Below are 27,055 nucleotides of genomic sequence, written 5' to 3'. Positions count from 1 at the left end.
GGTCTCTGCTGTCACCCTTCTCTAACCCACCTGCTCCTTTAGCAGGAAGCCAGGGGTCTCCTCTCGAGGTCAGCAAGAGGCAGTGGCTAGAGGAAGACCTGGTCTGACCTCCAAGCCCGCCAGCCTCCTCGGGGCATCAGAAAGGAGTCGCAGAGCACCAGGCCCCTGGTAATTACGCAGCGCATGAGGCTGCCCAGTAGAGCCCTGCGGACGGAATTCTGCGTACCTCAGAGCATTTTTGCCTGCACTAAGATGTGAATGGTGCCTCCTAGGACTGTTGCAAACCGGCCGGTAGCCCTGCCCTCTCAACTGCCCCCCTCCCTGCGAGAGAGATGGAGACAGAGGGAGCCCTTGCCCCTCTTGTGCGCCTTCCAGGGCTTCACCAGTTCCCTTGCCCCAACAGCCCCTCTAAAGAAAGAACCACATTCCAGCACAAAACAGATAATAAGAGATCAGTTTATGGATAACAGTGTGGGACAGACTGGGAAGGTACCAGGGCCCATAGTGATGAGCTCCCTTGGAATAGACCAACATGAAGACAAGCAGACAGACAGAGGGACAGGAAACAGCCAAGTGGCTCAGAGGCCCAGGCCCAGCCTCAGCAGTTATGCCCAGGCTCCAGATCCAGTTCTACCCTGGAAATCTGGGGGAGGGGGGGTGTGTGGCAGGGGGAGGGTGTGAAAGGGTGGGGATCAACAGGACCCTCAAGTGTCTCAGTTCTTGTAAGGCTACCTAATCCTCACCCCCCACCCACACCCACCCCGCCCCTTCCCAACAGGCTGGGACTTTTCCCATGTCCTCTATTTCCAGGGCTGAGGAGTGTTTGGACTGGGGATGGGAGGCAGAGCCCTGGGTGGTATGGGGTTAGCAGCAGCACTGGGGGGAATTGGGTCAGGCACCAGGTGCCTGAGGTGGGGCACTGCTCAGCAGGGCCCCTACGTCTGGGGCAGGCCCCCCACCTGCCCACCACACCAACATGGTGCAATAAATAGTTTCAAGTAGTCAGTGTCAGGCAGGATAGCTGGAGGCTGGTGGGACAGGCAGGGGCTTAGGAGAAAGGCTCCCAGCTGTCCACCGAGTCCTTCCAGCGGGCTCCAACTCTATCAAGTCCGCTGTGTGCACAGGCTTGGGGACTTGGCCCCATGTCTATGTGGACACTCTGTGCAGGGGCTCAGCCCCTCAGACCAGTGCCAAAGCCTGCTCGGTGGGGCAGAAGCAGGGCAGCATGGTGCCCACAGCGTCCACGATGGCAGCCAGGTGCTCATCCTGTGCCTGGGGCCCACAGAGCTGCATGAAGTCCGCCAGGCGCAACAAGTACTCGAGGTTGTGGCCCGAGAAGCCACGGCAGGCCAGGATCTGTGTTGCAATGGCCTCCTCAGGGGCAGGACCCAGGTAACCAGGATTCTGGGGGGTGGCCACATAAGCCAATGCCTTGAGTGGTTGGTCAGGGGTATCTTGGGGGTAGAAGGTGACTTCCTTGGTATCATAGCCGCCAAGCACTGCTTCCCGAACATTCAGGTACTTCAGCGCCTCGCTCACCTGCTCACCTCGAACCTGGTATGCCACACCCCAAGTGCAGCCCTAGGAGGAAAACACGGACACCACGGTCACCCAAAACAGCTCCTGGCTAATCCCACCTCAGGTCTGTGCTCTATAAGGAAAGTGGGCAGAGGACTGATGAGTCATCTAGTAGCAATACATTAAGCTCATTCTCCCTTTCTTCACAAGGTTTGACAAGGTGGTCTGGCCCCAGGGCCAAAAGGATTCCTACTCAGAGTGTGTGGTCTGGAAACCAGTGGCATCATCTGTACAATTAGGAGGAGTAAGTCTCAGGCTACCCTCCAATCCTATTAAATCACAATCTGCATTTTAAGGAAATCCTCAGGTGACTCTAGTGAGAAGCACTGAGCTAGACCACCTTCCCTGCTGCCAGAGTAGCATCTCATCTAGCCTACAGCCACGGACCCACGAGCTCTGTCTGCAACCCTCCCTGCTAGGCCCCAGGGAGTGCCTCTCTTGACTCAAGCACTTACCTCATGATCTTCAAGGAGGGTCACCACACGGCCAGGCTGAGGAGGAAAGAAAAATTTTGAAAAAGACAAGTTAGAAATCAGCTGTCACCAGAACCAGAGGAAGAAACCTTATTAACCCTGCTGGTCCAGGCCTCAGTGAGCCCCATTCATCCAGGGCAAGTGGAGAGAGTGATGCATACATGGAGAAACATACATGGCAGAGGCCCAATCTGATAACCAGAAATACTCTCCAACATGGTGATCCACAGGATCACAGATTCCAGCCATCACAGGGATCCACTGGGCACTGAAATTTAAGACACAGCCCCCAGGCTCAGGTCTATACACTTCCCCGACCAGCCCAGACATTCCAGGGCACTGGTGCCCACTACCCTGCCCCCAACCCCTTCATTCCCCCGGGCATGGTCAAATGCTCACCATCTTGTCGCTGCCCCGATGGAAGGTGTCTCCCTGCCAGAAGCGGCGGCTGTAGCCGCGCACGAAGCCCACACGGCTGTCGCTGTAGGCGAAGTCGGGCCTCCACACCAGGGAGCCGTACCCGAAAATCCACAGCGCTTGGGGGTCGCCGTCATCCCGGGGATGCTGCGAGGGTGGCGAGGGGGTTGGCGAGGGGGCTGGCGAGGGGGCTGGTGAGAGGGGCGGCGAGGCGGGCGGCGTGTTCTGGGCTGTGGACTCCTGCTTCATGGTGCCGGGCACAGGGACGGGCCCGGCGGCCTCCGAGGCTGGTCTCCGGCGCAGGCACGGAAGGACCAACGGACGCGCACACCTGGCCTGGCACCGCTTGGTCGCTCCAGCTGCGCGGCCCCTCCGGAGGTGCCTTTTAAACCCTCCGGCCGCAACGGGTCTCCGCCCACCGCGCCAGCTGCCGCGGTGATTGGGGCGGGGCAAATCCCCCTTTGACCAATTACCTTCGTGTTTTTCTTCCCGGTTAACCGCGCCGCCCTCTGAGTGGATAACTGCCCGGCCTGCCCCAGGCCCAGCGCGCCCGGTGATTGGCTCGGCTCCACCTCTGTAGCAAACCTGGCAGGAGTGATGCAACCGCGGGGGAGGTTTCCCCAGCTCCGGCATGCAGCAAGGGCACCTCGGATTGCGTCAGGCGGCGGGCAGTGGACAGTAGGCACGGACGCAGGCACTGATCGTCCCTCTGGCAGCCCCTCCACGGCCTACGCCCTTGAGGAACCACGATTGGCGTGTCCCGGGCGGGTGTCTCCCCACCAGCCCTGTCGGTGCACCTGGTCCGCTCACTGCCACCCCAGACAGCACGGACTCATTAACAGGCCCAGTGAAGGGCATGTCCCGAAGGACCTCTCTGGGTGGCGTCAGTGCCCGTTTCTGGGGCTCTGCCTGGGAGCACATATTCTAGGGAAGCCGTCGGAGGCACCCTCTGCATTCCGCACAGGTGACTCAAGCTGTTGGCCCGCGTGAGCAAATGGAGAAACTGAGTCACGGGGCTGGCTAAGGTTTCTGCAGAAGCTGCGAGGATGAGTCAGGCCGGGCGCCGGGACCTTGCGGGCCTCACGTGAGGGCTACTCCCAGGGCCAGGTGTGGAACCCCTGAGCCCAGGTAGGCTTGGGGTGGAGCCTTTCAGCACACTTGCATCCACTGCTGTCACTTTGGCAGTGGTGACCAAACCTGGAGAGAGAACCTGTAAAGTCGGGCCACTTCTCCCCTGAGGCGATGGGTTTAGTTCATAGTTTGGACCTGAAACTTCTCCAACAATGGTTGTGTTCATCCTTAGGCACAGAAATTCGGAAGCTTCTGGGAGCGGCAGTCAAGGCAGCCAAATTAAGGCTCCCAGACAGCTGCGAGCTACCGGGCTTTTCTTTTGGCTACTGGCCTCCTGACCCATGGAAGGTCTGCTGGCCATCTGGGGTTGAGCCCCTAAGCAGAGGCAAAGGGCTGCCCCCTAGGCATGTCTCTGGCTGGAAATGGGGAACAGAGGCAGAAGACCTGTCTCTGGAACTGCAGAACTAGCTGGGGGAAACAGCTAATGAGGTCCAGGGTGAGCCCTCTGGCAGCCGAAAAGGGCAAGATTGCTTCTCACTAGATTCTAAGTAGATTTTTTTTTTTTTTAAGATTTTATTTACTGGGCGCCTGGGTGGCTCAGTGGGTTAAGCCGCTGTCTTCGGCTCAGGTCATGATCATAGGGTCCTGGGATCGAGGCCCGCATCGGGCTCTCTGCTCAGCAGGGAGCCTGCTTCCTCCTCTCTCTCTGCCTGCCTCTCTGCCTGCTTGTGATCTCTCTCTGTCAAATAAATAAATAAAATCTTAAAAAAAAAAAAAACAGGAAAACAAAAAGATTTTATTTACTTATTTGACAGAGACAGACACAGGGAGAGAGGGAATACAAGCAGGCGGGGTGGGAGAGGGAGAAGCAGGCTTCCCACTGAGCAGAGAGCCTGAGGTGGGGTTCAATCCCAGGACTCTGGGATCATGACCTGAGGGAAAGGCAGACACCTAACGACTGAGCCACCCAGGTGCTCCTTAAGTAGATAAACTAAAAATTATAGGCATACTTAAAGTAGTCATTCCAAAAGTGTGTAAGATATATTCTCCAGTAGGAATGTTGTACTACAGTGTGTATAGCATGAAGCTAGTTATTTTAAAACAAAGTAAGTTAGGGGCGCCTGGGTATCTCTGTAGGGTGAGCCAGGGCATGATCTCAGGGTTGTGAGATCTAGCCCAGGCCCAGGCTCTGTGCTCAGCAGGAAGTTGGCTTGAGATTCTTTCCCTCTCTCCCTCCCCTTGCACTTGCTCTAAAATAAATAATTTTTCTTAAGATTTCATTTATTTGAGAGAAAGACAGAGACCATGAGCAGGGGAAGGGGGACAGGGAGAGGGAGAAGTAGACTCCCCGCAGGGAGCCTGACACAAGGCTCCATCCCAGGACCCTGAGATCATGACCTGAGGCTAAGGCAGAGGCTTAACTGAGCCACTCAGGCATCCCCAGAGAACTTTCAATATTAAATGTAAACATTTTTGGAAAAGTTCGTTGTTGCTGTTCACAAGGAGCATGAATTACTTTTCTAATAGGAAAAAAATACAGGCAAATGGTTGTTTCTGGTCATTTCTTTCTCTTTCCCTCCATTCTCCATGTTCACACTCCCCTCTATTCTGTATCCTGCATCTCCTGTGCTACTTGCTTTTTTTTTTTTTAGATTTTTATTTATTTATTTGACAGAGATCACAAGTAGGCAGAGAAGCAGGCAGAGAAAGAGAGAGGGGGAAGCAGGCTCCCTGCTGAGCAGAAAGCCTGATGTGGATCTTGATCCCAGGACTCTGGGATCGTGATGCAAGCTGAAAGCAGAGGCTTTAACCCACTGAGCCACACAGGCACCCCTGCTACTTGCTTTTTAAGAAGGACGCCCCCCCCCCCACCTTTGGGTAGCAGGGTAGGAGGCCAGAGACTGATACCAACACATTCCTGGAAGCATCTGAATTGACACAAACAATGCTTTGAAAAAGCAGTTTAGGGATATAAATCAGAAGTCACAAGATATCCCTGGCCTTTGACCCAATATTTCCACTCCAGGAAATTATTCAAAATATGGGAAAAAAGTCATATGCCTAAAGATTTTTCAATGCATTGTTATTTATAATAGCCAAACAAAAGAAGAAAAAAACATTTAAATATCCAAAAATAGTTCAGTGTGTAAGTAAATTATGCAATCAATCCCCATGGCAGAGAAATACACACAAAGAGAATAACTTAAATATGCAGCAATAGATCAAGTTTTATAAATTTTATATGAATATAAAATTAAAGCTGTGGAGTCATTAGAAACAATTATGTATGCTTATATTTGCTGACACAGAAACCTATCTGATGCAGAATTCTGTGAAAAAAGCAAGTTATAAAATAACCTAATATAACTATTTTAAACTTAAAAAGTCTGTATGTGTTTATTTGCATAGAAAAAAATCCACAGGACCACGTGAAAAAGTTCAGTGCTTACCTCGGAGTAGTAGGACTGTATGAGATTTGCACTTTCCTTTTTTATTTTTTATTTTTATTTTATTTTTTTTTTTTTTAAAGATTTTATTTATTTATTTGACAGAGATCACAAGTAGGCAGAGTCAGGCAGAGAGAGAGGAGGAAGCAGGCTCCCTGCTGAGCAGAGAGCCCGATGCAGGGCTCGATCCCAGGACCCTGAGATCATGACCCGAGCGGAAGGCAGCAGCCCAAACCACTGAGCCACCCAGGCGCCCCCTTTTTTATTTTTTTTTAAAGATTTCATTTATTTGTCAGAGAGAGAGCACAGGAGGGGGAGATGCATGCAGAGGGAGAAGCAGGCTCCCTGCTGAGCAAGGAGCCCGACAAGGGACTTGATTCCAGGACCTGAGCATCATGACCTGTGCCAAAGGCAGACACTCAGCAGACTGAGCCACCCAGGTAGCCCTGCGTTTTCTTTTCTTTCTTTTTTTTTTTTTTAAGATTTTATTTATTTATTTGATAGAGATCACAAGTAGGCAGAGAGAGGAAGGGAAGCAGGCTCCCTGCTGAGCAGAGAGTCTAATGCGGACTCAATCCCAGAACCCTGGGATCATGACCTGAGCTGAAGGCAGAGGCTTTAACCCACTGAGCCACCCAGGCACCCTTGCACTTTCTTTTTTTATGCCAATTCAGATTGTCTAGGATTTTTTAAGAGAACATAAACTACTTCCATCTAGAAAAGAAAAAGTCACAATAAAAATCCACTATGAAAACAACATAGTAAAAATGCCCAGGGCCGCAGAGTCAGGCAAAAATGCAAACTATGAACCATCACATGCACTATGATTAAAACTATTAAAACAATGATAACAAGATACATGAGGAAAAAGATGGGGGGAAGTGGCATAGACCAATGATGGATGTGTTGAGGTATTACAATTACAGGTGACTCCTTTCTCTCTTTAAGGCTTATGAGATATAATTTTTAATAATAAAAGTTGCTCTTAAAGAGCAGTTCATGGTTTTCTGGTGGCTGAGGGGCAGAAAGTATCTCAGAATTACCTAGGGCATGGGGCACCTGGGTGGCTCAGTGGGTTAAGCCTCTGCCTTCAGCTCAGGTCATGATCTCAGGGTCCTGGGATTGAGCCCCACATCGGGCTCTCTGCTCAGCAGGGAGCCTGCTTCTCCCTCTCTCTCTGCCTGCCTCTCTACTTGTGATCTCTGTCTGTCGAATAAATAAATAAAATATTTAAAAAAAAATTACCTAGGGCATATTTTCAAGATGCCCATTGGCTAACTTCCTCACACCAGAACAATGCCCCATTGGTGAGGACCTCAGTAACTCCAGGTAAGTTAGGCTCTTCCTCCTCTGCTCCCACAGCCCTTTACCCCACTTCTGTTTATGTGTCCCCTCCACCTCATGCTTCCCACAGAAACAATCATTTGTTGAGTGCTTACCATGAGGTAGGCAGTTGTCTAAATGCTTTTTATCATTCTGGTTACAAACTCCTCCCTTACTTTGTAAGGTAAATATCATTTCACAGATGAACAAATGGGAGCACAGGAAAGGTGGTTAAGCCCCTTATGGGGGTGCCTGGCAAGCCACAGAGCTTAAGTCTAAAGGCAGGCAGGGGGGTGCCTGGGTGGCTCAGTGGGTTAAAGCCTCTGCTTTCAGCTCAGGTCATGATCCCAGGGTCCTGGGATCGAGCCCCCCATCAGGCTCTCTGCTCAGCAGGAAGCCTGCTTCCTCCTCTCTCTGCCTGCCTCTCTGCCTACTTGTGATCTCTGTCTGTCAAATAAATTTTAAAAAATAAAAATAAAGGCAGGTAGAGCAATCCTGGATCCCCCTTGCTGGTAAGCTCTTGATATCCTGCTTCCTGAGAGCTCCCTGAGAGCAGACTCCATCTTTGAGGTCTTCTGTGGGGACCCACTCAGTGCTGGCTCATGGAAGGTTCTCCACAAAAGTAGGTAGAAGAAGTGGAGCTTTTACTTTGAAAAGTCCAGGGCACCCTGAGGTTCAGAGGAGAAGGAATCCTGAAAGACACAGGTTCAACCCTGACCCTCTCAAAACAAGAATCCCTACAAAAGTTGGCCCAGGGGTCTTGGCCACCTTCCTGGGGATATATCTTGCCTGTTCCCATTCCTTGTTTATCCCTGCCAACAACATCTGTCCCCTTCCCTTCCAGTAGGACACTCCCACTCAGTAGATTCCTCTCTGACTTCTGTAGCAGCCATCCTGTCTTTCCTCTGAAAATCCCCTTAGGAAGGGGCTTCAGATGTCATCCCCACAGAAGTACCCCTCATGAGAGAGGATTACCTCCACCTTGAAGAGTGGCACATGACTTACAGGTGAGACACACATGATGGCTTCCTTTTCTAGACCTTTCTCAAATGAACCTTTCCTTATTCCCCTTCGGGCGATCACTTCTCATTTCCTTGTGATCTGTTCCTTCCCACTTCTCATTCCAGTCACTGCAAACAATGTCTGGTGTTAGTGGGCACAATTATCTGAACTGGGGGAAGGTGTGTTTTAGGAGCTCCGGGACCCTGCTAAGGTATTATGCTAAGCGCTGAGGTTACTTTATAAAGCTGCTGATTCCCAAGGGATGAAAAAAACCTCCCCAGACGTGGGCTCTTGAGCCCAGTTTGCCCAGATTTGAGCCCATCTCCACCATTTGCCATCAAGTGCACTGTCTCTGGTTCTCAGTTTTCTCAACTGTGAAATGGGGATTAATAGTATGCACCTGTGGGTTCTGATGAGGACCGAAAGAAATAATACCTTAGCCAGCACCTGGCATGTGGGAGCTTAATATATAGTTGGCTCACGGTTTTTACTATAGACTTTTCCCTTTCCATTTTATCCAAGATAGAGCCATAGCTATGATTTATTTTTATTTACTTTTTAATTTCTTTCCTTTTAGAGAGAGAGCAGGGGAGAGATGCAGAGAGAAAATCAGCCCCCCCCTCCCAGCCATGAGCAAAGAGCCCAGTGGGAACTGGATCCTGTACCCTGGGGTCATGACCTGAGCCAAAGGCAGACACTTAACGACTGAACCACCCGCCCCCCCCCGCCCCGCCAGCCTATAAGAAATATATAGCCACTGGAGGTGGCTCTGTCCTTTGGGGGTCCAACTCTTGGTTTCAGCTCAGATCACTGGTGGGGATCCTGGGTTAGAGCCCTGAGTTGGGCTCTCCACTCAGTGGGAGTCTGCCTGTCTCCCTCTCTCTGCCTTACCCCCCACCACTCACACACTTTCCCTCTACCTTTCTCTAAAATAAATGGATAATTTTTTTTTTTAAGATTTAAAAAATTTATTTATGACAGAGAGAGACAGCGAGAGAGGAACACAAGCAGGGAAAGCGGGAGAGGGAGAAGCAGGTTCCCGCTGAGCAGGGAGCTCAATACAGGGCTTGATCCCAGGACTCTGGGATCACAACCTGAGCCAAAGGCAGATGCGTAAGGACTGAGCCACCAAGGTGCCCCATAAATGGGTAAATCTTTTTTTTTTTTAAGATTTTATTTATTTATTTGCCAGAGAGAGAGAGAGTGAGCACAGGCAGGCAGAGGGGCCACAGAGGGAGAAGCAGACTCCCTGCCAAGCGAGGAGCCCGATGTGGGACTCGATCCCAGGACGCTGGGATCATGACCTGAGCTGAAGGCAGCCGCTTAACCAACTGAGCCACCCAGGTGTCCGATAAATCTTCTTTTTAAAAAAGATTTTGGGGCGCCTGGGTGGCTCAGTGGTTTAAGCCTCTGCCTTCAGCTCAGGTCATGATCCCAGGGTCCTGGGATGGAGCCCCACATCGGGTTCTCTGCTCAGCGGGGAGCCTGCTTCCCCCTCTCTCTGCCTGCCTCTCTGCCTACTTGTGATCTCTCTCGGTCTATCAAATAAATAAATAAATAAATCTTTAAAATGAATCTTTTAAATAAATCTTTAAAAAAGATTTTGTTTATTTATTTGACAGAGAGAGAGATCACGAGTAGGCAGAGAGAGAGGGGGAAGCAGGCTCCCCGCTGAGCAGAGAGCCCAATGTGGGGCTCAATCCCAGGACCCTGGGATCATGACCTGAGCTGAAGGCAGAGGCTTTAACCCACTGAGCCACCCGGGCGCCCCAGCAAATAAATAATAAAATTAAGTAAAAAAGCTAACATTTAGAATTTAAAAAGCTGAAAAATATCTCAAAAATTATAAAAAAACATTATTTTAAATTATCAACAGCTTGAAACATGAAACTGCCATATTTATAGGTATGGATACATCTTAATAAAAAAAGAAATATACATTTGGTTTTGATCCTGTTCCTGGCACCGAGCTCTTAAAACCCTTGGAATTTCCTAAATGATAAGAGTGATAAAGGTGGCTTTTGTTATTCATAACAAGCCCACATCAACCACACCTGAGTTTAGTTATGTGAAGGCTATTTGGACTCTCTAAAGATGGGGGAGGGGGAGTGGCTGGTTGCCAGGGAAACCAACCAGGTGATTGAAATTGAGAACGGGAACCCTCAGCCCCAACTTCCAGTTTCTGGGTAGGGGAGAACGGCTGGAGATTGAGTCAATCACCGGTTGCTAATGATTTAATCGATCACACCTGTGTAATGAAACCTCTGTAAAAACTCAAAAGGACAGGGGGTTGGGAAGCTTCTGGGTTGTTAAATACAGGGAGGTGCTAGGAGGGCGGCATACCCAAAGAGGACAGGGAAGCTCCAGGTCCCTTCCCACATACCTTGCCCCACACACCTCTTCCATCTGCCTGTTCCTGAGTGGGTTGTGGGAACCTCTGCTCCGCAGCAGCTTAGAAGCACAAGTAACCTAGACTGGTGATTTGCTTCTGAGGTGGGAGGCAGTCTCATGGCACTGAGCCCCAGAGTTTGTGGGATCTGATGCTGTTTCCAGGCAGATAGTGTTCTCGCTGAGTTACGCACACCCAGGTGGTGAGGCACAATTGCTGGATACGTGGAAAAACCCACAAGTCTCAAGTCAGAAGTGAAGTAGTGGGGGCCCTTGGGCGGCTCAGCCACTGAAACGTCCGCCTTTGGGTTGGGTCATGATCTCAGGGTGCTGGGATGCAGCAGCGTTGATCTCCCTGCTCAGTGGGGAGCCTGCTTCACCCTCTGCCCCTCCCCTCATTCATTCTCTCTCTCTCTCTTTGATAAATCTTAAAAAGTGAGCGGGGTGCCTGGGTGGCTTATGTCGTGATCCCAGAATGAGCCCCACATTGGGCTCCTTGCTCAGCGGGGAGCTGGCTTCTCCCTCTCCCTCTGCCTGCTGCTCCCTCAGCTTGTGCTCTCTCTCTCTCTCTCTGACAAATAAATACAATCTTAAGAACAAAACAAAACAGGGGATGCCTGGATAGCTCAGTCATTAAGTGTCTGCCTTTGGCTCAGGTCATGATCCTCTGGATCCTGGGATTGAGCCCCACAACGGGCCCCTTGCTCAGCGGGAAGCCGGCTTCACCCTCTCCCACTCCTCTTGCTTGTGTTCCCTCTCTCATCATCTCTCTGTGTCAATTAAATAAATAAATAAAATCTTAAAAAAAAAAAAACTAAAAATAAAAACCCAGAAAGGCAGGTAAGTGATAGTCTGCCCAAAGCCCACTATTAATAGTTGCTTAAACAAAGAGAGAGATTTTCTGTGTATGCTTAGAGGGGAGAGATGCTAAACTAAATAAATGAATAAAATAATCCACAGTCTAGGAGTGGCTATACCTCCCACATACTTCTGAAAGATAAGTGTATCTCAGGTCCTTAGCCCATGTGCAAGGACAGAGGTCCTGTCAATACTGGCAGAAGGATGGCTCTTGCTTTGTCCTCAGCCAGCCTCCTGCTCCCTCATCAGAAGGAGTAGCTGAACCTCTCAGGACAGTCTGCCTCAGATGGGGGAGAGAAGACCATACTCTGCTGGTTATGTCAGCTAGACCCTGGGCCAAGGGTGGAAGGCTACGTGGTACCCTGTCTACAAAAGCATGGACTATAAGAATTCCCCCATGTCCTGACAGAAGGGTGCATGGGATGGTGAGAAAACTTGGCTACATTTCTCAGCTTCTAATGAGGGAGGAAGACCCAACTGACAGAGTATCCCGGGGGGCGGGGCAGGGCACTATTCTAGTTACTCAGACCCTGGGCCTCGTCCTCCTGGCAGGGGAGGGGCAGGGCTCCAACAGAGGGCTGGGAGGGTGGGGCCTCTTTCCCAGTTCCAAGGAGGGAAGGAAGGTATCCTTCGTGGTGGCAACCAGTGGCTGGATGCAGGGTTGAGAACTGCAATGAGGAGCATTTCAGTGTAGTGGCAGGGATGCTGAGGGGAGGCCCGTGGGTCAGAGTCAAATGTCAGACCCCACAGAAATGTGGCAGTGTGGTAGGACCTGACTTAAGAGAACTCGAGAAAAACAGCCCATGTGGAGAAGTATGATTCAGGCCCCGAGAAAGCCAAGGAAGTAAAGCCTCTTAAATGAGAGCAGCTAGAATACCATCCCCTATGAACCTACTGCAAATGGGAAGGGGATTCTAGAATCTTCCAGAGCTCTTTTACCAGAGAGAGAGAAGAGGAAGCAACTGAGTGAAGGGAGCCACAAGCGGAGGTGATAGTCAGCAGACCTGGTCTAGAAGGATAGGCCTGGCCTGATGGCTGCCAGTGTGGGAAAAGGACAGCAATTTTTAGACAAGCCGAGTGGCACACACCTGTCTGCTCATTCCCCGGGTTTGCTTTGCCTCCAAACTCAGCCAAGAAGCAGGAGGACTGGAGACAGCCAGGCTGGCTATGCCTGGCAGGGCTTTGGCTTGGCTCTGCCCTGTAGGGGTGCCATGACTCAGGGCAGGCTGCTGCCCAGAGCTGAATCCAGCCGCTGGAGATGCTAGTCACCTTGTGTCTGCCGTAGCTTTAGCTGGCTTTCTGGACCCTGCGTTGTAGACTCGGAGGGTCTTTGGGCATGAAGGGAACAGGCTGAGTCCATTCGGCCAGAGTGTGAGTAGGGTGCAGGGCCCCAGAGGCCAGGGGAAAATAGTGCAAAAGCCACTTGTGACAGATCTCCAAGGGGAAAGGGACTCTTGAGGACTTGGGGTTCTGCCATCTCTTCCCAGCACCAGAGTCCCCCTTCCACTACTTCCCACATCAGAAGTTGACCTAAGCTAGTGGTGTTCCTTAAAGACAAGGGGTACTGAGCAGGGGAGGGGCAGGGCTCCAACAGAGGGCTGGGAAGTGGCACCTCTTTCCCAATCCCAAGGGGAATGACGCCTGGGTGGCTCAGTCGGTTAGGTGTCTGCCTTCCGATAGGGTCGTGATCCCACGGTACTGGGATGGAATCCCCATATCCAGCTCCTTGCTCAGTGGGAAGTCTGTTTCTCTTTCTTTCCCTGTCATTGCCCCTGCTTGTGCGCGCGCGCGCTCTCTCTCTCTCTGACAAATAAATAAATAAAATATTAAAGAAAAAACGTGCACAACAGGAACAATGGTGCAGACAACCTGGGATCTCAGCTGCCCCTTTGGTCCTTAGGGCTACTGCTGGGACTACCTAGCCAGCCCCATTCCTATTCTGTGGGCTAGGAGAGGGGAAGCAGCAGAAAGTGGTTTGTTGGCATAAGCTTGGGAAGGATTAACCAATCAGTGGGGGAACCCGTTGCTCATAAATATTTTCATTCACCAACTCCTTTCAACCTCCTAGTAATAGGCAGGAGTATGGACATCATCTGAAAGGCTAAAGGACGGTTAGCCTCCTTGGGCAGAGACCATGCTTTATGGCCAAAGCCTGCTATATGAAAGGTGCTCCATCAGTGTGTAAGCAATGAGAATTGGATGGACTTGTCCCAGGTCACCTGGCAATGAGACCTACTGGGGCAAAGGAGCTTCAACCTCCGGGCTCAGACCCGGGGCTCTTTGCAGCCCGCCCCCACTCGTTTGCATTCAGGCTACTTCCGGGGCGGGGGTAGCTGGAAGCCTGAGGGCCGCGAGATGGGTAGGAAGCTGGCTGTACGCGAAGCCCCCTACCCCCACCCCCGGCCCAGTGTCTCTGGATACCCTGAGGCGTCTTGAGGGGCCGCGCTGCACTCTGCTGTCCACTTCCTCGGGGTCGGCGCCCGTAGGGAGCTCTGCGCTACAAAGACAACTGAACTCGAGGCCGCCGCCCCCTCCGTGGGCTCGCCCACTCGGGCCCGGGGATGGAGAAGGGCTGAGCCCCCGAGCCCCCGCGAAAGACGGCAGCCCCCGACCGCGCGCAGCCCCGACGGCTGCACAGCGCCCTCTGGTGCCGGGCAGCTGGGCCCCGGGCGGTTCCGCCTGCCTGCCGGACGGCTTCCCGCGGCCACGGCCCCGACCCCGCGTGGCCTCCCAGGCCCGGGGCGGGCTTCGGGGAGGCGAGGGGCGGAGCCCGGCGGGCGGGGGCGTCTCCGAGAAACTCGCGGCCTTCGGCGGCTTCCCGGCCCGGGAAGTGAGCCGGGGTCGGGAGGCCGCAAACAGGAAGTCGGGCTGTAACAAAGAGCGCAGTGGGGCGGGGGTGCCGTGGGACCTCCGGGGCGCCCGGCGGCGGCGGCAGGTGGAGAGCCGACCGGCCAGCGCGTCGCACCTGCCCTTTCCGCCGCGCCCGGGGCTCGGGGCCCGCGGGGATCCGGCGGGGCCTTGGGACCGAGTCGTGCACCCTGGACACGAGGGAGGGCGCGGCCACCCGGGGAAGGTGCATCCTCTCCCCGGGAAGGGACAGTCACAGTTCCCTGAGTGAATCACTTCCATCCCCTTCCCGGAATGCAGCAGGCCACGTGGGACAGAGGGCTGGATTTGCCGATCCTGCCGGGACCCAGGGGGGAGGGCTGGAGAGATGCAGGGAGGGGAGAGCCCTGTGTGTGTGTGTTGGGGCGGGGGGTCCCCGTAGGAGTTGGAGCGTCCATCCCGACTGCCTGAGTTTAATGGTCTTATTTAGCCTGAGCCGGGGTACCGGGCGGGAGGGGTGCAGATAGAAGACACTGTCTTTTTGTTTCCTACCCCCTAACCAATCCTGAGTGGCCCTGAGGCTGGAGGGGGGGCCCCTGGTGGAACTAGCAGGATAAAGGCATTCCTCCCTTCACTGCATCTTCCTGACTCACCTCCCCACCCCGCAGAGATCCCCAGGTGGTTAGCAGCCCGTGGGTCCTGGAAAAGCAGCTGTCCCCAGAGCTAGAGTTCACAGAGGGGTCAGATGAGCCTTTAGGCTGGGCACTGCCTCCAGGCTGTTAAGGAGCCACTGAACTCTGAATTCTCTTATGAAATACTCTAACAAATTCAGGAGGCATTTGCTAAACCATGGAGAGCACTTCCCAGGGCTTTGTTTGACCTTGTTTCTGCCAAGCCAGGGACCTCTCCTGTATACCTGGACACTCTAAGGAAAGTCTTAAGAAAGTCTTGGGTACCTTACCCATGAGAAGCAGCTGCACCCTCAGGAAGTGACCTCCAGGCTAAGTATAGAAAGGCTTTTGCTGTGGCCTGTCCATACACCAGCTGCTTGGTCTAGCTTCTGCAGGGTCACTGGAGGTAGAACCACAGGTTAGAGTGCCTAACCCAGATCTGTGCTTAGATCCCCAATTTCCTGGGAAAGCCTGTGTGGTGGACTCTCTCAGCTCCCTGTCTAGGGCATCAGAGCCTGTGAGTGGTTTTAGCCAGCTCCCCTCCAAGGCTCTTCTCTAGGCGCTGGTGGCCCGTGAAGCCCAGCACAGCCTGGCTGTGTGGACGTGCAGGCTCGCGGGTGTCCTACCTGTCCCCCACATGGGAGCCTCGTCATCTGCCTTGTGTCCCGGCCCAGTTTTCCCAGCCCCCAGGGCCCGGGAGCCGCTTTCCTGTTTCATTTTGGGCAGGAAGAGTGAGGTCGTGTTGTTCTTCCCCCTGCTGCCGGCTCAGGCTGTGGGAACGGTTCCCTGAATATTTTCCTGTTTGATACCCTGTGTGCAGTGAGGGGAGCAAGAGCAAGGCGTGGAGCATGTGCCTGCAGGCGAGTGTGGACGAGCCTAGGTCTCTAGCTCCCACATCTCAGCATAAGCCCCCAGGTCAAGGGTGGGCATGCTGTGCGTTTAAGGGAGAAAGGAAAAGGGAGGGCAAGGAGCATGCATGTACTTGGACTCCATGGGGAGCATCTGGTGGGCCTATTTCGCGTTACTGCAGAGGCTGGGAGCAAGTGCTTGGCCTTTGTCAGTGACTCAATTTTTTTCATCATTTGCTCTCCATGGGGTATATCTGGCTATAGAGAGAGGACTGTGGCCCCCTAGGGACCATGTCGTACCTTACAGGAAGGTAGACACGAAGTCAAGACTGAAACTCTCTCATTAGTGTCTCAGCCCAAGAAACCTGGACTCAGGGAGGGCCACCTCCCCTTCCTCCTCCTCTCCCTGCGGTCTTCAATAAACTCCTGCAGCTCTGGGTAGACCAGGTGCCTGGACTCAGTTCTCCTGGCTGGCTGCAAGGACAGACCTAAGGCAAGTCCCCCATGCTGCATCCCCCCAAGACCAGTGCCATGCCGGGACTGAGAAAAGAGTAGGTAGGTGCCAGTCTATCTAAAACCCTTCAGTGGCAGGAGGAAGGACCCAGATATTCTGGTTCAGAGACCCCATTCTCCAATAAGTGAATCTACTTGAGAAGAGCAACACTAGGAGAATCATCCCTTCCCCCAAATTCCTGTATCCCCCAGGCTGACTAGGGAGCTCCAAATTTTTTTCAGGCTTGAGGAGAGAAAGGGGGATAGATTCAGGTCAGGGGTCATATCCCCCAAGTGATGGTGGAAACATAGGGGGAAACAGGGCCAGAGCAGCCTCAAGCCAGCAGGCAGGGAAGGCTGGTCTAGGCCTGGGAGTAGATGCGCCAGTTGGGGCCCTGTAAGGACTGGAAGGGGACAAGCATCCGGAGCCCAGCAGGCGAAGCCTAAGTGCGTGCCCACGGTCCCGGCGGTTCTGGCAGAGCAGCGGGCACCACTAGGAGACAGGGAGTCAGAGAGGCTGGAGAGAGCATTCATTCCCCTTCTGCCATCACAAACACAGGACCCAAGAAGTAATAAACTCCTGTACACATCTGTTCCATATTATAAATACACATTATATACAAAATAATGTTATAAAATGTAGAAAGGTCAGTGCTTCTGATTCTTAAATTACTTGAAATACTAGACTCCAAAATAAACTACAAAAAAAAAAAATAAAATAAAAACTCATATTATTGATTTCTGAAGATCAGCTTCAAGGGTGGTCGGGGGGCAGTAGTGGGTGTGGGCAAAGCCCAGGCTCGAGGCTGTAGGAATGGTTCGAGGGAGGCAAGGGCCTGGGTGGCAACGGCACCTCCTTTTTTCCTCACTGGAATTTCCAGCATCACTGCCCTGAGCTTCCCAGTTAGGCCTGGCTCCCCTGGCAGGCCCTTCCTCTGTGTGCTCACAGGAACGCAGAGGCACCCCAGGCAGGAGGCTGGGGAGCCAGGTAAGGCTTACCAACAGCCTTGCCCAGAGGGCCAAGGCCAGGGAGAAGCTGGAGGGGTGTTATGAGCAAGGCCCTCGTGTAGTAGTTGAAGGCACCAGGCGGAAAGGTCTTCCGCTTCGGGCGCTCACTTCACCTGCAGGGCAGCTCCTGCCAAGGGCTGCACCTGATGGTATCCGGGCCTGCAGATGGCCCCGCTCATACTGGCCTCCTCTCTGATTTGGACCCAGCTGTTGTAGTGGGGCCTGGGCCAAAGGCACTTTTGGAAACACAGATGCCAGTGGAGGCCACACCAGCTCCAGGCCCCATAAGGCCAATGCCGCTCCCTCTGGAAAACAGGCCAGATCCCCAGAGGGGCCCTCTGAAGGTCCCGGCTGGCAGGGCGGGTTCCAGTGGCACCTCTCCTCTGTTCCCTGGGCCAGCACGGCCACCAGTCTGATGCCAGACAGACACCCAGAGGCATGGAAGGGTACTGCATCTCTTGGCAAGTTCACAGTCTGTCCAGGTCATGCCATTCCCTCTTCCTCCTGAGAGCAGCACGTTGCATATTAAAAATGTCCCATCCAGGATGCAATGTAAACAATGCAGAAGGAAGATCCAGCTGCTGGGGCCGAGCTGGGATGTCCTGGGAAGGCTCCTGCCTTATACCTGGAGAGAACGTGGAAAACAAGGAAGTCGGTTATCCTGGAGGACAAGAACTCCCTCCTCCATGGTGGCCCCGGGACCTCCCTGGAGAAACAGGTGGGGCAAAGGGAGGGTGGGACAGCCCTCCCCAGACTTAGGCCCTGATACATGCACAAGCCTGGGAGCCTGTGTTCGTGCGGCTGGCCAATGGAGGAAGCAGCGGGAAGGGGCAACAGGGACACAAGGCAACCACTATTGCCCCCTACCCCAGCAGCTGGGAAGCAGTGCCAGGGAGCTGGCCAGATGCCACGGCCACCCAGCCCAGCGGTAACACAACGGGAAGAGCTAAGCCCAGCTCACCCCCCATGGCTCCTGTTTCACATCCTCTGCAGCAACAGGGGCAGCAGGGACCCAAGAGCCCCTGAACCTGGCCTGCCAAGGAGGGGTTCTGACCCACCCTTCAGAAGCGGGCCCCTGGGCTTGAGAGTCACCAGGCTACTTTCCCATTCCTGGATGGCGGAAGGGGGCATGCTAGAAGGGAAGGTGAGCCCAGCACTCACCTCCGTGGCAATGACACATTCGTTCCTCTCTTCTGATATCAAACACACAGACTGGTACATGGAATCCCTGGGGGAGCATATCGCTGATATCCGACACTCTGGCTTTTCACTGTGGGAACACAAGACAGGCCGGTGAGGGAGGGGCGGGGGTAGAGCTGGGTGGGGGACAGGTGGGCACCTGTCTCTGACCCTGGAGAGCCAAAGGGCATGGGCTCTGAGAGAAGACACAGGGACTGGGAATGCCCAAGGCTAGCCTGGGGGACAGTGAGGAATAGGCCCCCAAGAGAGCCACAGGACCTCCAACCTTACCAGGGTCTCAGGCCTGGAAAAAACCAGCATTGCTCTTCCAGGCAAGCCATCCCATGGAAAGACAAAGTCAGAAGAGACACCCCCCCACACCGCCCCATGTGGTCCCTTGACATTTGTGAATGAATGAAAGAATGAATGAGAAGAAGGGAAGAAGGATCCCTGGCCGAAGAAATCTTGTCTTGTCGCAAGGGACTCCTGTCAGCATTGAGAAACTAGTCAAGGGCCTGTTGCCAGCCTTCCACCTGTCCTGGGGGAGCCTAGGGAGTACCGTGCAGGGCCCTGTGGCCAGGCCTGGAGCATCCCAGTGCTGCTCACCTGTGTAACCGCAGTGGCGCCTTCTCCCCTAAGCTCTTCTCACTGTGGGGGTACTTTCCCAGCATGGTCCCTCGCCCCAGAGCCCCTGGGGCTAGATTATAGTCCAGTGTGTGGTTCTGCTGTTTGCCACAGTTGGACTTGTCCAGGCCACAGTCCACTTCCAGCTCCTTCTTCTGGTTTGTATTCTTGAGCTGGGCAGCAGGGATCAGGTTGTCCTTCTGGAAGTCCGACAAGTTGTTCATGGCCTCCCTGCTGCCGTCGTCAGGTCGCCGGAGCCGCAGCTGCCGCACAGCCACTGCCACCATGCCCAGCAACACCAGCACCACCACCAGGCCCACACCCAGAGAGACAGCCACCCAGGGGAAGCTGGGCGGCATGCTCATAGGGAACTCGCAGCGGCTGCCCACAAAGCCATAGGGACAGTTGCAGACAAAGCTGTCCTCGGAGAGGCCAGGGTAGCAGGTGGCCCCGTTGAAGCAGGGTCCCGAGGTACAGGCGTCGACATGTATCCGCACCTCGCAGCGCCGGCCAGAGAAGCCAGCAGCACAGGTGCACACAAGCCCATTCTCCATCTCGTGGCAGGTGCCGCCATGGGCACAAGGGTTGCGGGCACAGTCACTGAGGTGGAGTTCACAGTAGGGGCCTGTGAACCCAGGACGGCAACGGCACACGCGGTTAGGACCACGGTTCAGGCACTGGCCCCCTGTGGGTACACATGGGTCCTGAGTGAGCAATCGCCTGGGAGTCCCCCCAGGGGGAGTGCCCCAGCCCAGATCCCACCACGAAGAGTGCTGTACCAGGAATCGGGAGATCTGGGCCCCGAATTCTTCAGTGAACTTACATATAAAAACCACTAGCATCTTGCAGAGCTGGAATCGGACAGCTCTGTTTGGGTTCTCTCTCTAGCTGAAGGTGACCTGGCACCTGTTGCTGTGCCTTATTTGAAGCCTCAGTTTCCTCCCTTGTTAAATTAGAGTATAACTCTCTCCCCTCCACAGGAGATCTCCGAGGGTTAGGTTGGATGATGCAGGAAGGCAGGAGCCCCTGCCTGGTATATAGTAGATGCTCAAATAAATGTAATTATCAGTTAACAAAGTTAACAGAGTGATTATCTGGAGAACAGGCTCCATCTCTGCCCTTCCCACCCCTCTCCAGCTCCTGAGGCTTCTCTCCTGCACAGTGCTGCCTGGCTCACAGAGGGTCATCAGGAGACCAAGGAGACAAAGATAACCAGTGTGCTTTGTGCCCCCCAATATGCGGAACATTGTAGATGCCTTGTTCCATGCCAGGCTCCACATGGCCAGGAGGTAAGGTGAGGCCTTTCAAAGTCGGGCCTTGACTGTGCCAGCCTCTCACTAGGAGGGGCCCAAGGCTTCATAGGTCCCTCTCCCTAGACCAGGACTTCCTGGGGAGGGTCAGAGGCCACCCCCGCCAGGAGGGGGCTCTGACGTCAGACTAAGACGTGAAGCTGGGTACGTGCCTCTCCTCCCCTTAAGGCCTGCACCCACTGCCAACCTGCTCTTCTTCCAAAACCACCAGCTGATGATGCCAGCCCCTCACCACCCAGAGCGGGTTGGGACCATCTCAGCCTGCCCAGAGGGACAGACCTGGCCTCTCTCTGCTCCTGACTCTCCCTCCCCAGAAGGCTCTCTGAGTCCTAAGCCCGCTCCCAACCCCGGGTTAACAAGGCCACGAGACTCACCATTGGCACACGGGTTGCTGGCACACCTGTCCACTTTTTTCTCACAGTTGGAGCCCATGAAGTTAGGGGGGCACTCACAGGCATAGCTGGCTCCCTGGCTGCGCTCCCGGCAGGAACCCCCATTGAAGCAGGGGGAGTCGGCACAGCTCAATGTACTGTGCTCACAGTGCAGGCCATAGTAGCCCGGGGCACACAGGCAACGGTAACCATCCTCCTGGTCCTGGAGAGAGACCAGAAAGAGGCGTGAGTCAGACCCGGGGGGGCAACAATGCATGGCTTGGGACCAGACCCCCCCCCCCCCGCCCACAATGCCATGGCTGCACCTCCACTGGTCCCCCTGGCTCTACCTGGCCAGACCTCTATGGGCCCGAGTCTCACCTTACAGCTGCCCCCGTTGCGACAGGGGTTGCTGTCACACTCGCTGAGCTCCAGCTCACAGTCCACCCCAGTGTAGCCTGGGCGGCAGGTGCAGGTGTAGCTCCGCTGTCCGCTGTTGGAGCACGTCGCCCCATTCTTGCAGGGGGAGTGGTGGGTGCAGTAATTGAGATCTGCCAAGACAGGCACCAGCCAGCTGAGCAGGGCTGTAGAATGGTCCCCACCTCCAGGCTCCTCATAGTGCAAGTTCACCATCCGTGTGCGCCCCAGAGGCTTCAGCCCAAAGTCGTCCTGGCCCATACCCTTCTTCCTTGACCCACATCTGACCCGAGCAATGCACCCAAGTTTTAAAAAAAAAATACAGTTGGACAACTGCCTGCTAGGTAAGCTCCCAGCCACTGGCCACCAGGGTAGAAGGAAGGGAAGGAAGAGAAGTGGATGGCAAGGCCCCATGTGAAGGAGGAAGTCAGAAAAGGCTTCATGGAGGGGGGGCAGCTGAGATAAGCCTAGAAGGAGGGATAAAATGTTAACAGGTGGAAATGATAGGGAGGAGGTAAAAGCCACCTTAAGTAGTGACCAGGCATTTTTTTTTTAAGGGAAATGCATTGCAATAGTATTTTGAAATATAAGTATTTGTTTTCTCATTTGGAAAGGACAGGGAGGGAGCAAATACAGAAACTGAAGGGCTGTGTTTGCCTCTGATGAGTATATGACTATGTTACCTGGGAGCTAATGTGGGGAGAAGAAAGAGAGTGGGCAGGAAGAGGTGTGTACATGTGTTTGGGGTAGGGTAGAGAAAGCAACACACACACACACACACACACACACACACACAGAATACAGGGGCTGTTGAATTCCAAGCCCCTTGATGCCAGAAAGTCAGGGCCCAGGCAAGTTCTTTCTAGCCTGGCAAGCCCCCTGCCCACCCTTCCTTCAGCTTGTGCTGGTGTATCCATGGCAACAGCCACCCTCTTTGACCCTGAAAATGGGAGACACGTTGCAGCTGGCTACAGGATGAGGGAGCAGAGGCTCCTTCCCGCACGGCTGGAGCTGGCCGACCCCCACTGGAGGAGTGACCAGCCTGCCCTCCCAAACCCAGAAAGAGACTGTAGGCTGAGGCAGCTGGCTGGCAAGCGCCACGGGGGAGGAACAAGGGAGGCTGTTTCTGCCCCACACCAAGAAGTCGGTTAGATGCCACTCCGCCCAGGGGCACAGCTCGCCCACAGTCTCAGGGCAGCTGCTGGGCACACCCCACCAGACAGCTGTGTAGGGAGAGCTGCTCAAACAGCCCAGGCAGGTAAGCAAACACTTAGGGGGTTAATAGGTAACTACAAGGTAGAAGGAGGAACCGAGCCCAGCATCTCTCCTCCTGGGCCTCGCTGGAATTTGAGCACAACCTGCAACTGCTCCTGCTTCCTGGCTTCTCTAGGCACCCTGAGCAAGAAGGACCCACCATCTCACTCTAGACCAATGTAAGGATCCTTAAAAGCCCCAAGGTCTTTGAAGGATTATGGGATAAGCCAACTGGGCAGTCATCCAGTAAGAAGGGCAAGCACTCTGGTTCCCACCCCTGCCCACCTCTCCCAGCCCCTCTGCGTGCTCTCTCTGCCCTGACTCACCTTGGTCGCAGAAGAGGCCGCCCCAGCCCTCATCGCAGGTGCACTGCCATGGGATGCTGCAGGTGCCATGGCGACAGCCATTGTGGGGAATGCATTCATCGCAGAGGCGGCCCTGCCAGCCTGGGCGGCAGCTGTTGAGCAAAAGGGAGGCTGAGGGTGAGGTGAGGGCTTAGCTGGGGGGCTGGCTCCCTCCTAGCCCACTTCCTGTCCCCTACTCACATGCACTCCGCTGGCTTGCTGCAGTAGCCGTTCTGTTCGTGACAGCCAGAAAGACAGACCGCTGAGGAAAGAAAACAGAAACCAAGTCAGATTGTTAAGGACTCTGCAGCCCCCTCTCCCTCTCCTGGCCCTGGGGGCGCCCCCAGCTCTCCTGGTCTCACTTCCCTCTCCTGGCCTCCCAGAGGGGCCGCAGGTGTTATTAAGGGCAACAGTGGCACAGGGAAGGAGAATCCAGGCTGGATGGAAGGCAATAAGGGGGTCCCTGTGGGCTCTGGCAAGATGGGGAGGAGCACTAAGAAAAGACAGATCAGAGTCCACGCCTATCCTAAGCATCCCCACCTGTTCCTGAGACCCGGCTAGTGGGCAGCCTGGACCTGTTCTGTGAGGGAGGTAGGCTGTGGCCAAAAAGAGGCCACTGTGTTGGCTCCGGGGGACCCGGAGCCAGGGAGGCAGGAGCTTGGCTGCTTACGCTCTTCGCAGTACTCCCCAGTCCAGCCGGGGAGGCAGGACAGGCTGCCATCTGGTTGGCACACGTAGTGGCCGAAGTGGTCATTGCGCTTCTTGCACAGGCGTGAGCAGCTGTCCCCATAGTAGTTGTCACTGCAGATGACCCGGTAAGAGTAGCGCAGCCTCGTTGGGGGGCTGGTCTGCTCATCCAGTAACCAGTTCTTGCCCACAGCTAGGGAGCCCTGGATGGCGATCTTGCTGATGAGCGCGTCGGGTGGCAAGGCCTCTGAAGGGGCAGAGGGCCAGGTCAAGGAAGGGCAGCCAGTCCCGAGAATGCCAGCAACTGCTGGATCAAACCAGCTGTTCAGATGACCCCCAGCAAGCAAGCACAGGCTAGAGGAACCCAAATGTCCCACTGCTTAGTTGCCACCTGCGAGCGCGTGTGTGCACTAGCTGAAGGCCTGATATCATTCAGAAAGGAGCTAACAGAAGGATGTCAAAATGTTCTCCAATGTTCTGGAGGCAGATAAACCAGGAAAGAGGAAAAGAGGTCAAAATGGAGAAGAAAAAAAGGGGCAAAGAGAGAGAGAAGGAAGGAGGGAGAGACGGAGGAAGAAAAGAAAAGGAAAGGAAAAAGCCAGGCCGGGGAGGACCCTGGGAGCAAAGGGTCCTCTGGTGCCCATTCACGGGTTCTGCCCTTAGAGATGGGCAATGTCTTTTTCCTTTTCAAAGTGAGAATTGTTGTGCTGCTGAAATATCCTTTTCCTCTGTGTCAGAACAACATCCCAAAGCCATTATTCCCTTTCCAAAGGAGCGGAATTCGCGAAAGGTGTAAAATACAGGAAGGGGCCCGTCAGCGGTGCTGGCAGCTTCAGCCTTTCTCACCGCCGTGCTCCCCGCGTTCCCACGCCAAAAATAACCCGCAGGAAACGCAATTGTGCTCAGAGTCCAGGCAGCTAGCGGAATCCGAGCGTCCAGCGCGGGGCGCAGCTCCAGGCAGAGCTTAGAGTCCTGCCCCCCTCACCCCCCACCCCGCACTTCCCCCGCCTATCACAGTTTAACTCTTTCGGCGCTGCGCCGTGTCGCCCCCCTGTGGCGGCCGAGCGAGCTACTCACCTGGCCGCAGGTCGTCTCCTGGCGCGTGCCAAGCTTCTATGATGAGTGAGAAGGTACCCTGGAGGCCAAAGGAGGGGGTGGGGGAAGACAGAGAGAGATGAGTAGGGGCGGGGAAGGTGGAGGTGCCTCGCGGCCTCGGATTTAATTAATCTAATTGCAGGATACAGTTACAGCTCCTGGGTCAACATAACGGATCTGTGCGCAGCATCGCGCGAGCGGGGAAGGTGAGCGGAGAACCCTGAGCAGGAGGGTTGAGAGATGGGGGCATGTTAGCTAGAGTCATTCGAAGGTGGGTGATGCGCTGATGCAGTGGCTCATGAAAATCATATCCCAAGAGTTGGGAGAAGAGAGGGCACAGGACTGGGAAGAGGGAGACCGGTGAGAGCCTTCCTGAGGATGAGGTCTCAGGGGAGAGTCAGAAGAAAGTATCAAAAGAGAGCACTCTTGGGTTTTTTTGTTTGTTTGTTTGTTTGGTTGGTTGGTTGGTTTAGTTGGAAGCGAGGAAATGGGGGGGGCTTTGGTCCCAGGGAGCCCCCTTCTCGTCTTTCGCGATCCCCCAGTGCACCCAGGCTGTGCTCACCGGCCAGGTGAAATTGAAAGGCAGCTGGAGAGGGTTGCGTCCCCCGCCACTACTATCGTCCCCGACGGCGAAGGAGTTGGTGCCCAACACAGGCGTAGAGACGCTGCCGAAGGTGCAGGGCCCGGGCGACAAGACCGCCTGGAAGTGCTTAAGGCAGACGCGGAAGAACGTCCTGCAGCCGGGTTCGCACGGCCGCCCGCTGGCCAGCACGCCACGCTCGTTGGCAAACTCCTGCAGCTGCAGCTGGAAGACTCCGGAGCAGGCTGCGCGCTATTGCACAGGGACCGAGGGAAGGAAGGAGGGGAGCGGTCAGCTCGGCAGACGCCCGGGGCTCAGGCTCCGGGCGCGGCGGGAAGGGGTGGAGGGGTCGCGGGACGTTACCTGCTGCCAAAGTGCCACCAGCAGCAGTAGCGCCCAGCGAGAGGCGCTACGGGACGCGGCTGCCATCCCCTGGAGCGTCGCTCTCTCCCCGCGCCCGCCCTGTAGCTGGCTTCGTTCGGGACGCCGCTTTCCCGTGCGTCTATCCGCCGGAGGGGTCCCTGAAAAGCCCTTCTGGGGCTTTCCTCTCGCTTCGCCTTCTCGCTAGTTCTGCTCCAGCTGCTGCGGTAGGTAATAATCCAGGTGAGGACGGCTGGGTGGCGGCTGGGCTGAGGACGTGTCCTCGGGCTGATAGTGGAGCTGCAAGCGGGCTAGTGCTGGGTACACTGCACTGAGGCGGCTGGAGCGGCGGCTCTTGGCCTCGTGTTCCCAGCTCGCGCTCTGCGCCGCTACTGAAACCTGTGCGCTCGGGAGCCTTCCTTATATATATTGGCTCGTCTCTTCGCCGCCTGTCACTCAGAACCCATGGTCACTCTCCCCTCCCCTCCCGGCCTCTAGCGCTCCAGCCCCAGCAGGGCCTGGAGGGGGCCTCCGCCCCCGCCATCCCCCATCCCCGCCAGCCAGTCACGCACAGGTCCCCGCCCCTCCGCGCCGCTCTCAGCCCCTGGGTCCCCTAACTCTGCGCGTGCCAAGGTAACCAGTTCTCCGCGGCGGAGGAGTTAAGGTCCGAGACCCCGCTGTGAGAGGGGGTGGGGGAGGGCCTTGGGGGAATGGGGAGGGAGGTGAGCGAGTGGTTCCCGGATGGTCGTGGAGGCGGAGACACTGGGGAGTCCCCGTGGGCGGTCCGTTCGCAGCCGGAGCTAGTTACCTTCAGCCTCCGAGCAGGTAAAAAGAACTTAAGCTCGGAAAGCGAAAGCAGGGTCGAAGGACTCGGATCGCCTTCTTCCCCGAGCCCTGGAAGCTGTCGCCACCTCAGTCCCCAACCTGTGAGCTCCCATCCACCTCGCGTCCCCCTCACAACAGAGAAGCCAGTGGACGCTTTAACCTCTCTGTGGCCACACCGGGCAAGACGAGGTCCTGGAGTCAAAGACTCTAGGGCTCCCGGGGGCTCCCTCCTCCTGGTGGGCATCTCCCTCCCTAGTTGCGAGGGGCGTGTCCAACTCGTGCCTCTCCCTTCTGCCCCCCTCCTGGGCTCGACTCGTGCCAGCGCCTAGACGCGTGGTCCGGAGACTGGGGAAGGGGGCGTGGTCCCCGAGGTAGGGGAAGGGGGGCGCGTCCTCAGCTGTATGGTAATGAGGGTCTGGCCCCTCCTCTAGCGCCTCCCCTCACCTGGGTTCAGCTTCAGCTCCACTGCCCTCCGTCTCCCCCCACTCCAGCAGCCCCAACCCCCCACCCGCGTCCTGTCGCTCCGTTGGGGCAGGGAGGAACTCTACTGGCTCCAGCGTTGGCTCCAGCCACTGGAGAGTCCTGATGAGGGGCTGAGGTCCGGCAG

General features: G+C 55.1%; 2 protein-coding genes across 2 annotated transcripts; both read right to left on the bottom strand.

The window, feature by feature from the left end:
• Positions 1 to 442: 442 nt before the first annotated feature.
• CHAC1 (ChaC glutathione specific gamma-glutamylcyclotransferase 1) lies at positions 443 to 2,852 on the bottom strand. Its single transcript, XM_004751126.3, has 3 exons — positions 2,451 to 2,852; positions 2,034 to 2,069; positions 443 to 1,581 (listed from the first exon to the last, which is right to left on the bottom strand). Exons 1-3 carry the CDS (start codon positions 2,715 to 2,717, stop codon positions 1,180 to 1,182), a joined length of 705 nt encoding a protein of 234 aa, XP_004751183.1. The 5' UTR covers positions 2,718 to 2,852; the 3' UTR covers positions 443 to 1,179.
• A 14,050-nt stretch (positions 2,853 to 16,902) lies between these two features.
• DLL4 (delta like canonical Notch ligand 4) lies at positions 16,903 to 26,037 on the bottom strand. Its single transcript, XM_004751125.3, has 11 exons — positions 25,627 to 26,037; positions 25,246 to 25,515; positions 24,666 to 24,723; positions 23,572 to 23,835; positions 23,103 to 23,163; positions 22,884 to 23,014; positions 21,268 to 21,437; positions 20,890 to 21,109; positions 19,188 to 19,890; positions 18,564 to 18,672; positions 16,903 to 18,027 (listed from the first exon to the last, which is right to left on the bottom strand). Exons 1-11 carry the CDS (start codon positions 25,690 to 25,692, stop codon positions 18,022 to 18,024), a joined length of 2,058 nt encoding a protein of 685 aa, XP_004751182.1. The 5' UTR covers positions 25,693 to 26,037; the 3' UTR covers positions 16,903 to 18,021.
• Between the last annotated feature and the right edge of the window lie 1,018 nt (positions 26,038 to 27,055).

The sequence above is a fragment of the Mustela putorius genome, unplaced genomic scaffold, assembly GCF_011764305.1.
Source record: "Mustela putorius furo isolate JIRA1106 unplaced genomic scaffold, ASM1176430v1.1 tig00003898_pilon_pilon_pilon, whole genome shotgun sequence".
Lineage (NCBI taxonomy): Eukaryota > Metazoa > Chordata > Mammalia > Carnivora > Mustelidae > Mustela > Mustela putorius.
Note: the sequence above shows the minus strand (reverse complement) of the source record. Positions and strands in the feature narration are given on the sequence as shown.

Excerpts from the sequence above, each read along its gene's own strand:
- DLL4 (XM_004751125.3), bottom strand. The coding sequence starts at position 25,692 with ATGGCAGCCGCGTCCCGTAGCGCCTCTCGCTGGGCGCTACTGCTGCTG. Across the intron at positions 23,836-24,665 it reads AGGAGACGACCTGCGGCCAG|AGGCCTTGCCACCCGACGCG; the intron begins GTGAGTAGCTCG and ends CTGCCCCTTCAG. Across the intron at positions 19,891-20,889 it reads CAGCAACCCGTGTGCCAATG|GGGGCCAGTGCCTGAACCGT; the intron begins GTGAGTCTCGTG and ends GTGTACCCACAG.
- CHAC1 (XM_004751126.3), bottom strand. The coding sequence starts at position 2,717 with ATGAAGCAGGAGTCCACAGCCCAGAACACGCCGCCCGCCTCGCCGCCC. Across the intron at positions 2,070-2,450 it reads ATCGGGGCAGCGACAAGATG|CCTGGCCGTGTGGTGACCCT; the intron begins GTGAGCATTTGA and ends TTTCCTCCTCAG. Across the intron at positions 1,582-2,033 it reads CCCTCCTTGAAGATCATGAG|GGCTGCACTTGGGGTGTGGC; the intron begins GTAAGTGCTTGA and ends TTTTCCTCCTAG.